Source organism: Triticum dicoccoides, chromosome 2B (assembly GCF_002162155.2).
Source record: "Triticum dicoccoides isolate Atlit2015 ecotype Zavitan chromosome 2B, WEW_v2.0, whole genome shotgun sequence".
Classification (NCBI taxonomy): domain Eukaryota; kingdom Viridiplantae; phylum Streptophyta; class Magnoliopsida; order Poales; family Poaceae; genus Triticum; species Triticum dicoccoides.
This window is the reverse complement of record NC_041383.1, coordinates 41726599-41740299: the sequence shown is the minus strand read 5'-3', so window position 1 is coordinate 41740299 and position 13701 is coordinate 41726599. Positions and strand designations below refer to the sequence as shown.

Here is a 13701-nt window from a genome sequence, read left to right as displayed (position 1 = left end):
CTTCCTTGTTCTCACCTCACGCGTCTAGTAAGGATTTTTATATAAATAATTATTAACCTTGTACTTTAGTTCTCAACATTCAAATTCTAAAATAAATCAAAACTAGAAAAAAATTAGATGAACTAAAGCTAGTTTTTTTCTCTTTTCTGAAAAGAGTCAAAGATCGGACCCTCGGCTTCTGCATCAAGTGATGCACACACTCATATAAACGAAATCTAACGCTTGTTGATATAGAGTGGATGATTTTTGTCGTTACCTCTTATCTCGAAGAACTTGTCTGATTTTGTCAATGATTTCCACAACATCCCATGCTTCAACCTCGCTGTAACTCTGCTTACTAACCTGACGGAGCAAGCTGCCCAAAACCCTCCTCAGATCGGGCTTGAGGGACACCATGACAAAGGCGTCGCAATCAAACTGCCCTCTGATCTGCTGGTACACGACGTTGGCCAGAGTCGTCTTGCCCAGGCCACCCACCCCAACAATGGAGACCACCTTCAGTTGACCATCCATGGCAGTTGAACTTTCTTGCTCCACCAACAACCTGCATAACTCCGCCCTTGGCCCGCCCACCGCGACGAGCCTCGTCATATCCTCGTACATGCCATGCAAGCGAGGATCGACGGTGGTGGTGCCCACAGGCCGCCGGACCGCGAAAACATCGTCGTCAACCTTGTACCTGTCACGGCGGTCAGCGACCTCCTTGACGCGGCCCTTGATGCCCCTGATGTCCGCGGCGATCCGATGGCGAACCCGGGCCGTGGTCAGCAGACTCAGGCACCTGCCGATGAACCCGCTGAACCCCGGATGGTGGAGGTCGACGCGCACCATGAACCTGTCGATGCTGTCTTCGACGTCGTAGGAGAGCTCCCTGACTTGCCCTACCCAGATCCTGACCTGCATGTCGACCGGCTGCGGCGTCGACGAGGACGATACCCTTTCGAGGGCCTCCTGCATGCTCTCCAGCTCGGCTCGGAGGAACATGATCTCGCCCCTCAGGCTCCTCTGCAGGTTGTACTCGTCCGTCAGCACGGCGTCCAGCTTGTGGAGGAGCGCGCTCAGCACCGCCCCCGCCATGACCTCCATGATCTTGCTTCGAGAAGTATTTCTCTGGATTTTGATTGAGAGATGATGAGGCTGCGTTAGTAAATTCTCTATTAGCTTGACGAGGTGGTTGCGGTGCTAAGTTTTGACTGGCGAAATTATAGTACTATCCGAGAAGATGTCATTGTATAGTTAACACGATGGGTAACTTTTGACAAGCAACTGACCCTGTCATAGCAGGTTTGGTTAAGTTTTCTTAATGTTTGCCACGTTTCCGTGTCGTTCAGGGATTGGTGTGGCTGGTCAATTACCTTCCGTGGATTTGTTAAACTGTTCACAACCAAATCAATTGACTAATCACCCGTGTTAGACCAGCTTGGAGTACAAGCCAAACCATGGAGAGGAAAGCAGGTGGTGACGACAAATTCTAGCACGGCAAAGGAAATGCAGTAAAAGAAGAAGACTAGGTAGTTGCATAGTCCCTCAATTCAAAAATAGGTGCCTGCTGAGTAAATGGTTGTACAAGTTTTCTAATGAGAAAGGTTTGTAAATTAGTTAGTTGCCACCTCTCTCATGGTCATGCCCCCTCCTCCTCCACTACACTCCCATCTTCCCTCCTCAGCCTCTTAAGACAATCTTGCTAAGCGGGCAATCGTACGTACGCTGACGTTGATATTATTTTCATGGAGCATGACCTTGCCAAAGCCAGGAATATGAAGCTTGTGCTTTGCCTATTTGAGCAATTGTCTGGTCTTAAAATAAATTTTAACAAAAGCGAATTGTTCTGTTTCGGGAGAGCGAAAGAGAAACATAATGAGTACAGACAATTGTTCGGATGCGAAATGGGATCCTTACCGTTTAGCTACTTAGGGCATCTCCAGCCGCGCCCCCAACAGGCCCCCCAGGCCACTTTTTCGGCGCCGGCGCCGAAAAAACGGCCCAATCGCCCCCGGGACGCCGAAAATCGCCGGTTCGGACCTTTTTTCCGCCTGGCGGTCACAGGCCGAACCCGGCGCGCTGAGGAGCCGTTGGGGGCTCCGGCGCTAGGGAAAAGCTGTTGGAAATATGCCCTAGAGGCAATAATAAAAGTGTTATTATTATATTTCCTTGTTCATGATAATTGTCTTTTATTCATGCTATAACTGTATTATCCGGAAATCGTAATACACGTGTGAATACATAGACCACAATATGTCCCTAGTGAGCCTCTAGTTGACTAGCTCGTTGTGATCAACAGATAGTCATGGTTTCCTGGCTATGGACATTGGATGTCGTTGATAACGGGATCACATCATTAGGAGAATGATGTGATGGACAAGACCCAATCCTGAGCATAGCACAAAGATCGTGTAGTTCGTTTGCTAGAGCTTTGCCAATGTCAAGTATCTCTTCCTTTGACCATGAGAGCGTGTAACTCCTGGATACCGTAGGAGTGCTTTGGGTGTATCAAACGTCACAACGTAACTGGGTGACTATAAAGGTGCACTACAGGTATCTCCGAAAGTATCTATTGTTTTATGCGGATCGAGACTGAGATTTGTCACTCCGTGTAAACGGAGAGGTATCTCTGGGCCCACTCGGTAGGACATCATCATATGCGCAATGTGACCAAGGAGTTGATCACGGGATGATGTGTTACGGAACGAGTAAAGTGACTTGCCGGTAACGAGATTGAACAAGGTATTGGATACCGACGATCGAATCTCGGGCAAGTAACATACCGATAGACAAAGGGAATTGAATACGGGATTGATTAAGTCCTTGACATCGTGGTTCATCCGATGAGATCATCGTGGAACATGTGGGAGCCATCATGGGTATCCAGATCCCGCTGTTGGTTATTGACCGGAGAACGTCTCGGTCATGTCTGCATGTCTCCCGAACCCGTAGGGTCTACACACTTAAGGTTCGATGACGCTAGGGTTATAAAGGAAGTTTGTATGTGGTTACCGAATGTTGTTCGGAGTCCCGGATGAGATCTCGGACGTCACGAGGAGTTCCGGAATGGTCCGGAGGTAAAGATTTATATATGGGAAGTCCTATTTTGGCCACCGGAAAATGTTCGGGATTTTTCGGTATTGTACCGGGAAGGTTCTAGAAGGTTCCGGAGTGGGGCCCACCTGCATGGGGGGACCCACATGAACGTGGGTAGTGGGGGCAAGGCCCCACACCCCTGGTCAAGGCGCACCAAGATCCCCCCTTAGAAGGAATAAGATCATATCCCGAAGGGATAAGATCAAGATCCCTAAAAAAGGGGGATAACAATCGGTGGGGAAGGAAATGATGGGATTTCTTTCCTCCCACCTTGGCCAACGCCCCAATGGACTTGGAGGGCAAGAAACCAGCCCCTCCACCCCTATATATAGTGGGGAGACGCATGGGAGCTCATACACGAAGTTCTGGCACAGCCCTACCTCTCTCCCTACTCCTCCTCTCCCATGGTGCTTGGCGAAGCCCTGCTGGATTGCCACGCTCCTCCACCACCACCACGCCGTTGTGCTGCTGTTGGATGGAGTCTTCCTCAACCTCTCCCTCTCTCCTTGCTGGATCAAGGCGTGGGAGACGTCACCGGGCTGTACGTGTGTTGAACTCGGAGGTGCCGTCCGTTCGGCACTTGATCATCGGTGATTTGAATCACGACGAGTACGACTCCTTCAACCCCGTTCACTTGAACGCTTACGCTTAGCGATCTACAAGGGTATGTAGATGCACTCTCTTACTACTCGTTGCTGGTTTCTCCATAGATAGATCTTGGTGACACGTAGGAAAATTTTGAATTTCTGCTACGTTCCCCAACAGTGGCATCATGAGCTAGGTCTATTCCGTAGATTCTTTGCACGAGTAGAACACAAAGTAGTTGTGGGCGTTGATGTTGTTCAATATGCTTACCGTTACTAGTCCAATCTTGTTTCGACGGTATTGTGGGATGAAGCGGCCCGGACCGACCTTACACGTACTCTTACGTGAGACAGGTTCCACCGATTGACATGCACTTGGTGCATAAGGTGGCTAGCGGGTGCCAGTCTCTCCCACTTTAGTCGGAACGGATTCGATGAAAAGGGTCCTTATGAAGGGTAAATAGAAATTGGCATATCACGTTGTGGTTTTGCGTAGGTAAGAAACATTCTTGCTAGAAACCCATAGCAGCCACGTAAAACATGCAAACAACAATTAGAGGACGTCTAACTTGTTTTTGCAGGGCATGCTATGTGATGTGATATGGCCAAAAGGATGTGATGAATGATATATGTGATGTATGAGATTGATCATGTTCTTGTAATAGGATTCACGACTTGCATGTCGATGAGTATGACAACCGGCAGGAGCCATAGGAGTTGTCTTTATTTATTGTATGACCTGCGTGTCATTGAAGAACGCCATGTAAACTACTTTACTTTATTGCTAAACGCGTTAGTCATAGAAGTAGAAGTAGTCGTTGGCGTGACAACTTCATGAAGACACGATGATGGAGATCATGATGATGGAGATCACGGTGTCATGCCGGTGACAAGATGATCATGGAGCCCCGAAGATGAAGATCAAAGAAGCTATATGATATTGGCCATATCATGTCACTATACTATTTGATTGCATGTGATGTTTATCATGTTTATGCATCTTGTTTACTTAGGACGACGGTAGTAAATAAGATGATCCCTTACAAAATTTCAAGAAGTGTTCTCCCCTAACTGTGCACCGTTGCTACAGTTCATCGCTTCTAAGCACCACGTGATGATCGGGTGTGATGGATTCTTACGTTCACATACAACGGGTGTAAGACAGTTTTACACAGCGAAAACACTTAGGGTTAACTTGACGAGCCTAGCATGTGCAGACATGGCCTCGGAACACGGAGACCGAAAGGTCGAGCATGAGTCGTATAGTAGATACGATCAACATGAAGATGTTCACCGACGTTAACTAGTCCGTCTCACGTGATGATCGGACATGGCCTAGTTGACTCGGATCATGTAATCACTTAGATGACCAGAGGGATGTCTATCTAAGTGGGAGTTCATAAGATGAACTTAATTATCCTGAACATAGTCAAAAGACCTTTTGCAAATTATGCCGTAGGTCGCGCTTTAGTTCTACTGTTTTAGATATGTTCCTAGAGAAAATATAGTTGAAAGTTGATAGTAGCAATTATGCGAACAGTAGAAAGCTTATGTCCTTAATGCACTGCTCAGTGTGCTGAACCCCAAACGTCGTTTGTGGATGTTTCGAACATCGAACATACACGTTTTGATAACTACGTGATAGTTCAGTTAAATGGTTTAAGTAGAGGCACCAAAGACGTTTTCGAAACGTCGCGGAACATATGAGATGTTTCAAGGGCTGAAATTGGGATTTCAGGCTCGTGCCCACGTCAAGAGGTATAAGACCTCCGACAATTTTCTTAGCCTACAAACTAAGGGAGAAAAGCTCAATCGTTGAGCTTGTGCTCAGATTGTCTGAGTGCAACAATCACTTGAATCGAGTGGGAGTTGATCTTCCAAATGAGATAGTGATGTTTCTCCAAAGTCATTGCCACCGAGCTGCTAGAGCTTCGTGATGAACTATAACATATCAGGGAAAAATAAGATGATCCTTGAGGTATTCACGATGTTTGACACCGCGAAAGTAGAAATCAAGAAGGAGCATCAATTGTTGATGGTTGGTGAAACCACTAGTTTCAAGAAGGGCAAGGGCAAGAAGGGATACTTCATGAAACGGCAAATCAACTGCTGCTCCAGTGAAGAAACCCAAGGTTGAACCCAAACCCGAGACTAAGTGCTTCTGTAATAAGGGGAACAGTCACTAGAGCAGAATTACCCTAGATACTTGGTAGATGAGAAGGCTGGCAAGGTCGATAGAAGTATATTAGATATACATTATGTTAATGTGTACTTTACTAGTACTCCTAGTAGCACCAGGGTATAAGATACCGGTTCGGTTGCTAAGTGTTAGTAACTCGAAATAAAAGCTACAGCATAAACGGAGACTAGCTAAAGGTGAGCTGACGATATGTGTTGGAAGTGTTTCCAATGTTGATATGATCAAGCATCGCACGCTCCCTCTACCATCGAGATTTGTTGTTTGGATTATGTCTATCGCAATACGGTTATTCATTTAAAGAGAATAATGGTTACTCTATTTATTTGAATAATACCTTCAATGGTCTTGCACCTAAAATGAATGGTTCATTGAAATCTCGATCGTAGTGATACACATGTTCATGCCAAAAGATAGTAATGATAGTACCACCTATTTGTGGCACTGCCACGTAAGTCATATCGGTAAAAAATGCATGAAGAAGCTCCATGTTGATGGATCTTTGGACTCACTCATTTTTGAAAAGTTTGAGACATGCGAACCATGTCTATTGGTATATATGCATGAAGAAACTCCATGCAAATGGACCATTTGAACTCACTTGATTTTGAATCACTTGAGATATGCAAATCATACCACATGGGCAAGATGACTGAAAAGCCTCGGTTTCAGTAAGATGGAACAAGATATCAACTTGTTGGAAGTAACACATTTTGATGTGTGTAGTCCAATGAGTGCTGAGGCATGCAGTGAATATCATTATGTTCTTACTTCACAGATGATACGAGTAGATGTTGAATATATTTACTTGATGAAACACAAGTCTGAATTATTGAATGGTTCAAGTAATTTCAGAGTAAAGTTGAAGATCATCGTGACAAGAGGATAAAATGTCTATGATAAGATCATAGAGATGAGTATCTGAGTTACGAGTTTTGGCACACAATTAAGACATTGTGGAAATTGTTTCGCAATTAATACCGCCTGGAACACCATAGTGTGATGGTGTGTCCGAACATCATAACTGCACCCTATTGGATATGATGCATACCATGATGTCTCTTATCGAATTACCACTATTGTTCATGGGTTAGGCATTAGAGACAACCACATTCACTTTAAATAGGGCACCACGTAATTCCGTTGAGATGACACCGTATGAATTATGGTTTAGAGAAACCTAAGTTGTCGTTTCTTAAAGGTTTGGGGCTGCAACGCTTATGTGAAAAAGTTTCAGGATTGATAAGCTCGAACCCAAAGCGGATAAAATGCATCTTCATAGGACACCCAAAACAGTTGGGTATACCTCCTGTCTCACATCCGAAAGCAATAAGGGATTGTTTCTAGAATCAGGTACTTTCTCGAGGAAAAGTTTCTCTCGAAAGAATTGAGTGGGAGGATGGTGGAAACTTGATGAGGTTATTGAACCGTCTCTTCAACTAGTGTGTGGCAGGGCACAGGAAGTTGTTCTTGTGGCACCTACGCCAATTGAAGTGGAAGCTTATGATATTGATCATGAAACTTCGGATCAAGTCACTACCAAACCTCGTGGGATGACAAGGATACGTACTGCTTCAGAGTGGTACGTAATCCTGTCTTGGAAGTCATGTTGCTGGACAACAATGAACCTATGAGCTATGGAGAAGCGATGGTGGGCCCAAATTCCAACAAATGGTTAGAAGCCATGAAATCCGAGATAGGATTCATGTATCAGAACAAAGCATGGACTTTGGTGGACTTGCCCGATGATCGGCAAGCCATTGAGATAAATGGATCTTTTAAGAAGAAGACGGACGTGGATGGTAATGTCACCATCTATGAAGCTCGACTTGTGGCGAAGAGTTTTTCACAAGTTCAAGGAGTTGACTACGATGAGATTTTCTCATCCGTAGCGATGCTTAAGTCCGTCGGAATCCTGTTAGCATAAGCTGCATTTATGAAATCTGGCAGATGGATGTCAAAACATTGTTTCCTTGACGATTTTCTTGAGGAAAGGTTGTATGTGATACAACTGGAAGGTTTTGTCAATCCCGAAAGATGCTAATAAGTATGCAAAGCTCCAGCAATCCTTCTAAGGACTGGAGTGAGCATCTCGGAGTTGGAATGTATGCTTTGATGATGATCAAAGATTTTGGGTTTGTACAAAGTTTATGAGAAACTTGTATTTCCAAAGAAGTGAGTGGGAGCACTATAGAATTTCTGATGAGTATATGTTGTTGACATATTGTTGATCAGAAATGACGTAGAATTTCTGGAAAGCATATAGGGTTATTTTGAAAGTGTTTTTCAATGGAAAGCCTGGATTAAGCTACTTGAACATTGAGCATCAAGATCTATAAGGATAGATCAAAATGCTTAATAATACTTTCAAATGAGCACATACCTTGACATGATCTTGAAGGTGTTCAAGATGGACCAGTCAAAGAAGGAGTTCTTGCGTGAGTTGTAAGGTACAAAGTTAAGACTTAAAGCTCGACCTCGGCAGAATAGAGAGAAAGGACGAAGGTCGTCCCCTATGCTTAAGACATAGGCTCTACAGTATGCCATGCTGAGTACCGCACCTGAAGTGTGCCTTGCCATGAGTCAGTCAAGGGGTACAAGAGTGATCCATGAATGGATCACAGACAGCGGTCAAAGTTATCCTTGGTAACTAGTGGACTAAGGAATTTTCTCGATTATGGAGGTGGTAAAAGAGTTCGTCGTAAAGGTTACGTCGATGCAAGCTTAACACCTATCCGGATAGCTCTAAGAAGAGATACCGGATACGTATTATGGGGCAACAATTTAGAATAGCTCCAAGTAGAACAGTTATTTGGAATAGCTCCAAATAGAGCGTGGTAGCTACATCTAGGATATGACATAGAGATTTGTAAAGCACACACGGATCTGAAAGGTTCGGACCCGTTGACTAAAAACTCTCTCACAAGCAACATGATCAAACCTAAAACTCTTGGATATTAGTCACATGGCGATGTGACCTATGAGTGTTAATCACATGGCGATGTGAACTAGATTATTGACTCTAGTGCAAGTGGGAGACTGTTGGAAATATGCCCTAGAGGCAATAATAAAAGTGTTATTATTATATTTCCTTGTTCATGATAATTGTCTTTTATTCATGCTATAACGGTATTATCCGGAAATCGTAATACACGTGTGAATACATAGACCACAATATGTCCCTAGTGAGCCTCTAGTTGACTAGCTCGTTGTGATCAACAGATAGTCATGGTTTCCTGGCTATGGACATTGGATGTCGTTGATAACGGGATCACATCATTAGGAGAATGATGTGATGGACAAGACCCAATCCTGAGCATAGCACAAAGATCGTGTAGTTCGTTTGCTAGAGCTTTGCCAATGTCAAGTATCTCTTCCTTTGACCATGAGAGCGTGTAACTCCTGGATACGGTAGGAGTGCTTTGGGTGTATCAAACGTCACAACGTAACTGGGTGACTATAAAGGTGCACTACAGGTATCTCCGAAAGTATCTATTGTTTTATGCGGATCGAGACTGGGATTTGTCACTCCGTGTAAACGGAGAGGTATCTCTGGGCCCACTCGGTAGGACATCATCATATGCGCAATGTGACCAAGGAGTTGATCACGGGATGATGTGTTACGGAACGAGTAAAGTGACTTGCCGGTAACGAGATTGAACAAGGTATTGGATACCGACGATCGAGTCTCGGGCAAGTAACATACCGATAGACAAAGGGAATTGAATACGGGATTGATTAAGTCCTTGACATCGTGGTTCATCCGATGAGATCATCGTGGAACATGTGGGAGCCATCATGGGTATCCAGATCCCGCTGTTGGTTATTGACCGGAGAACGTCTCGGTCATGTCTGCGTGTCTCCCGAACCCGTAGGGTCTACACACTTAAGGTTCGATGACGCTAGGGTTATAAAGGAAGTTTGTATGTTGTTACCGAATGTTGTTCGGAGTCCCGGATGAGATCCCGGATGTCACGAGGAGTTCCAGAATGGTCCGGAGGTAAAGATTTATATATGGGAAGTCCTATTTTGGCCACCGGAAAATGTTCGGGATTTTTCGGTATTGTACCGGGAAGGTTCTAGAAGGTTCCGGAGTGGGGCCCACCTGCATGGGGGGACCCACATGAACGTGGGTAGTGGGGGCAAGGCCCCACACCCCTGGTCAAGGCGCACCAAGATCCCCCCTTAGAAGGAATAAGATCATATCCCGAAGGGATAAGATCAAGATCCCTAAAAAAGGGGGATAACAATCGGTGGGGAAGGAAATGATGGGATTTCTTTCCTCCCACCTTGGCCAACGCCCCAATGGACTTGGAGGGCAAGAAACCAGCCCCTCCACCCCTATATATAGTGGGGAGACGCATGGGAGCTCATACACGAAGTTCTGGCACAGCCCTACCTCTCTCCCTACTCCTCCTCTTCCATGGTGCTTGGCGAAGCCCTGCTGGATTGCCACGCTCCTCCACCACCACCACGCCGTTGTGCTGCTGTTGGATGGAGTCTTCCTCAACCTCTCCCTTTCTCCTTGCTGGATCAAGCCATGGGAGACGTCACCGGGCTCTACGTGTGTTGAACGCGGAGGTGCCGTCCGTTCGGCACTTGATCATCGGTGATTTGAATCACGACGAGTACGACTCCTTCAACCCCGTTCACTTGAACGCTTCCGCTTAGCGATCTACAAGGGTATGTAGATGCACTCTCTTACTACTCGTTGCTGGTTTCTCCATAGATAGATCTTGGTGACACGTAGGAAAATTTTGAATTTCTGCTACGTTCCCCAACAAAAGCACGCCTGGCCCACACCGACAGGGGAAAAGTCAAGGTTTTCTTCCCCCGACTCGCCTCGCACCCCTCGCGCCCTCGGCCACCACTAGCTATATCCCGGCGACGGCCACCGGCCTACTCCGCTAGATAGCCATTCCCCGCCGGAAAATAGCAGCGCTTCGCCGCGGTAACCCCTCCCGCAGCAGCTGAGCGTTTCCGGCCGCCGTTTTCGGCCGCGGAGGGGCGCGGTTTAACAGCGGGTACACGCCCACCGAGCGCAAGGTGTTCGGCGTTTTGACTGTCTCGGCGATGGACTCGGATGAGGAGGAAGAGCTCGCCGCGCTGCTGGAGGAGGAAGCCGCGGCCGACGTCCAAGAAGAAGAGCATCTGATGGTGCTCGCCGCCCTCGCCCAGCTGCTGGCGAGCAATGAAAAGCCGCGTCGAGGTGGCTCGGCGCCGGGGTGGGTGAAAGCAAAGAACCGGCATCGTCTGCAAGGCTACTGCATGCTCTACTCCGTCTACTTCGCCGATGCTCCACTTCATGGCGAGAGAACATTTCGGCGCCGTTATCGGATGAGCCGAAAGCTCTTCCTTGGGATTGTGAATTCCATCCGGGAGTTCGACAACTACTTCAAGTGCAAGATGGATTGCATTGGCGCTCTTGGATTCACCTCCATCTAGAAGTGCACGACAGCAATGAGGATGCTTGCATATGGAGCTCCCAGTGATTCACTCGACGACTATGGGCGCATGGCCGAGTCCACCAGCATAGAGTGTTTCTACAAGTTCTGTCGGGCAGTGGTGGCAGTGTTTGGGCCACAATACTTGAGAACACCCAATGCGGAAGACACTGCTCGGTTCCTAGCCCAGAATGCAGCAAGAGGATTTCCTGGGATGCTTGGAAGCATCGACTGCATGCATTGGAAATGGAATAACTGCCCATTTGGTTGGCAGGGGATGTACAAAGGCGCAAAAGGCGGTTGCAGTGTGGTGCTTGAGGTGGTAGCCACACAGGACCTCTGGATTTGGCACTCCTTCTTTGGTATGCCAGGAACTCACAATGACATCAACGTGCTGCAGTGCTCTCCTGTTTTTGCCAAGCTCGTTGAGGGCCATTCTCCTCCGGTGAACTTCGAGATCAATGGGCACCAATACAACAAGGGGTACTATCTAGCTGACGGCATCTATCCGAGATGGTCGACATTTGTGAAGACGATCTCAAACCCTGTGGCAAGAGGCAAGAACGCCTGGTTTGCGAAGCTTCAGGAGGCTTGCAGGAAGGATGTCGAGCGGGCATTTGGTGTGCTCCAATCTCGATTCGCTGTTGTTCGGTACCCCGCTCAGACCTGGTCGAAAGATCAAATGTGGGAGATCATGACTTGTTGTGTCATCTTTCACAACATGATCATCGAGAGCGAGCAAGAAGACCCAGTGTTTGACACTGAACCATACTACAGGCAGGGTCCTCTAGCCGAAGTTGATCACCAGCTACCGGCAACTTGGACTGCCTATCTCAGTATGCGTCAGGAGATCCGAGACCCACAGGTGCATCATCAACTGCAGAAAGATCTGATTGAGCACCTATGGAGGCTCAAGGGGGACGCCGCGTGATGAAATACGAGTTTTTATTTGTTGAACTATATAATTTGTATTGAACTATTTGTTGTTGTAGTATTTTGTTGAAGTATTTGATTTTTCTGTGATGAAATATGTGATAAGGAATAATTGTGTTGATAATTGAACGCCGAGACACGGCGAAACCACGCCGAATATGGGCCTATTCTCGCCCATATGGGCCGTTTATTCGCTGAAATTGGGCTGCAAAGTGGGCCAATTTCGGCGCCTAGGGGCGAGCTGGGGGCGACGACTGGGCGCAAAACCGCCCCCAGCGCCGCCGGCTCGCCCCCAGGGGGCGATTTGTATGCGTCCTGGGGGGGGCCAACGGCTGGAGATGCCCTTAGGGATCTCAATCCATCGTAGGTGTTTAACAAACAAGGAACAGAAATGTATAAAATATAGATTTGAAAAAGACTAAGCTGCTGGAAGGGCAAGCTAATGTCTTACGGAGATCGGTTGGTTTTGATAAATTCAGTTCTGACGAGCCTGCCGATGTTCCTTTTGTCTTTCTTTGAAGTGCCGGTGGGGGTACACAAAAGATTAGACTTCTATTGATCCTGCTTCTTTTGGCAAAGCGAAGAGGCTAAGAAGAAATACTGATTGGCTCAGATGGGATATTATTTGCAAACCAAAGGACCAAGGTGGGTTATGCTAAAACTAATCTTGTTATTATAGCTAGTTTAGATTATGTTTTTTTGTTGAGTCATGCATTTAGTCCAAGTTGCGGCAGGGTGTGCACGTTAAGTTGTGATCACGTGCACCATGCAAATCTGATTAGTAGAGTTGGTTATTCAGTTGAGATGAATTCAGTAGAGAATGGATGCATGTGCGGGCGTCCATCAGGTTTGTAGCACGCATGTACGTGTATGCCGTTTGCATGACCGGCGCTGTTAGGAGGTTCAGATGTGATGTGACCGAGGAACTACCTCAGAAGAGTGGCGCCGGCCAAATCGTGTGGTCTGGTCAATAGGTTGTTACTCGTGCCTAAGCTACCGGCTAGTGCAGAGTAATTAGCGGATCAATAGTGGTAGTAGTACGTGTGTGTTTCTCTTTAAAAGGCTTTGTAATCAGCTGTGTAGTGGGTAGCAAGGAGAAATACAGAAAATGCACAGTGTGTGCGTTGTGCCAAAGTGTATCTCTGTCTTCTTCTACCTCCAGCTCGTGCGTCTTTTACCTCCAGGTAGTGCGTCTGTATCCGGGAAAACCCAACAGGTTAGGGATCAAGAATTTAAAGGTAAAGAACAGATGTTTGCTTAGCAAATGGCTCTACAGGCTATGAGTTGAGACTGATGGTGTATGGGTACAAATATTGCGGAATAAGTACTTGCGCACTAAGACTTTGGCCCAGGTTACAGCTAGGCCTATAGACTCGTCCTTTTGGACGGGGTTAATGAGGACAAAGGTCGCCTTCTTCCAACGAGTGAAGTTTGTAGTAGGTAAGGCACTACTACATTCTGGAAA

The 13701-nt window shown here is 46.6% G+C and overlaps 1 protein-coding gene across 1 annotated transcript in view; it reads right to left on the bottom strand.

Moving 5' to 3' along the window:
- LOC119360376 (disease resistance protein RGA5-like) overlaps nt 1-1077 on the bottom strand; it is a 3665-nt gene extending 2588 nt beyond the window's left edge. Inside the window, exon 1 of the mRNA XM_037626039.1 lies at nt 257-1077. Coding sequence (XP_037481936.1) covers nt 257-1077 — 821 coding nt within the window. The remainder of the gene's footprint in view (nt 1-256) is intronic.
- Nucleotides 1078-13701: the final 12624 nt, after the last annotated feature.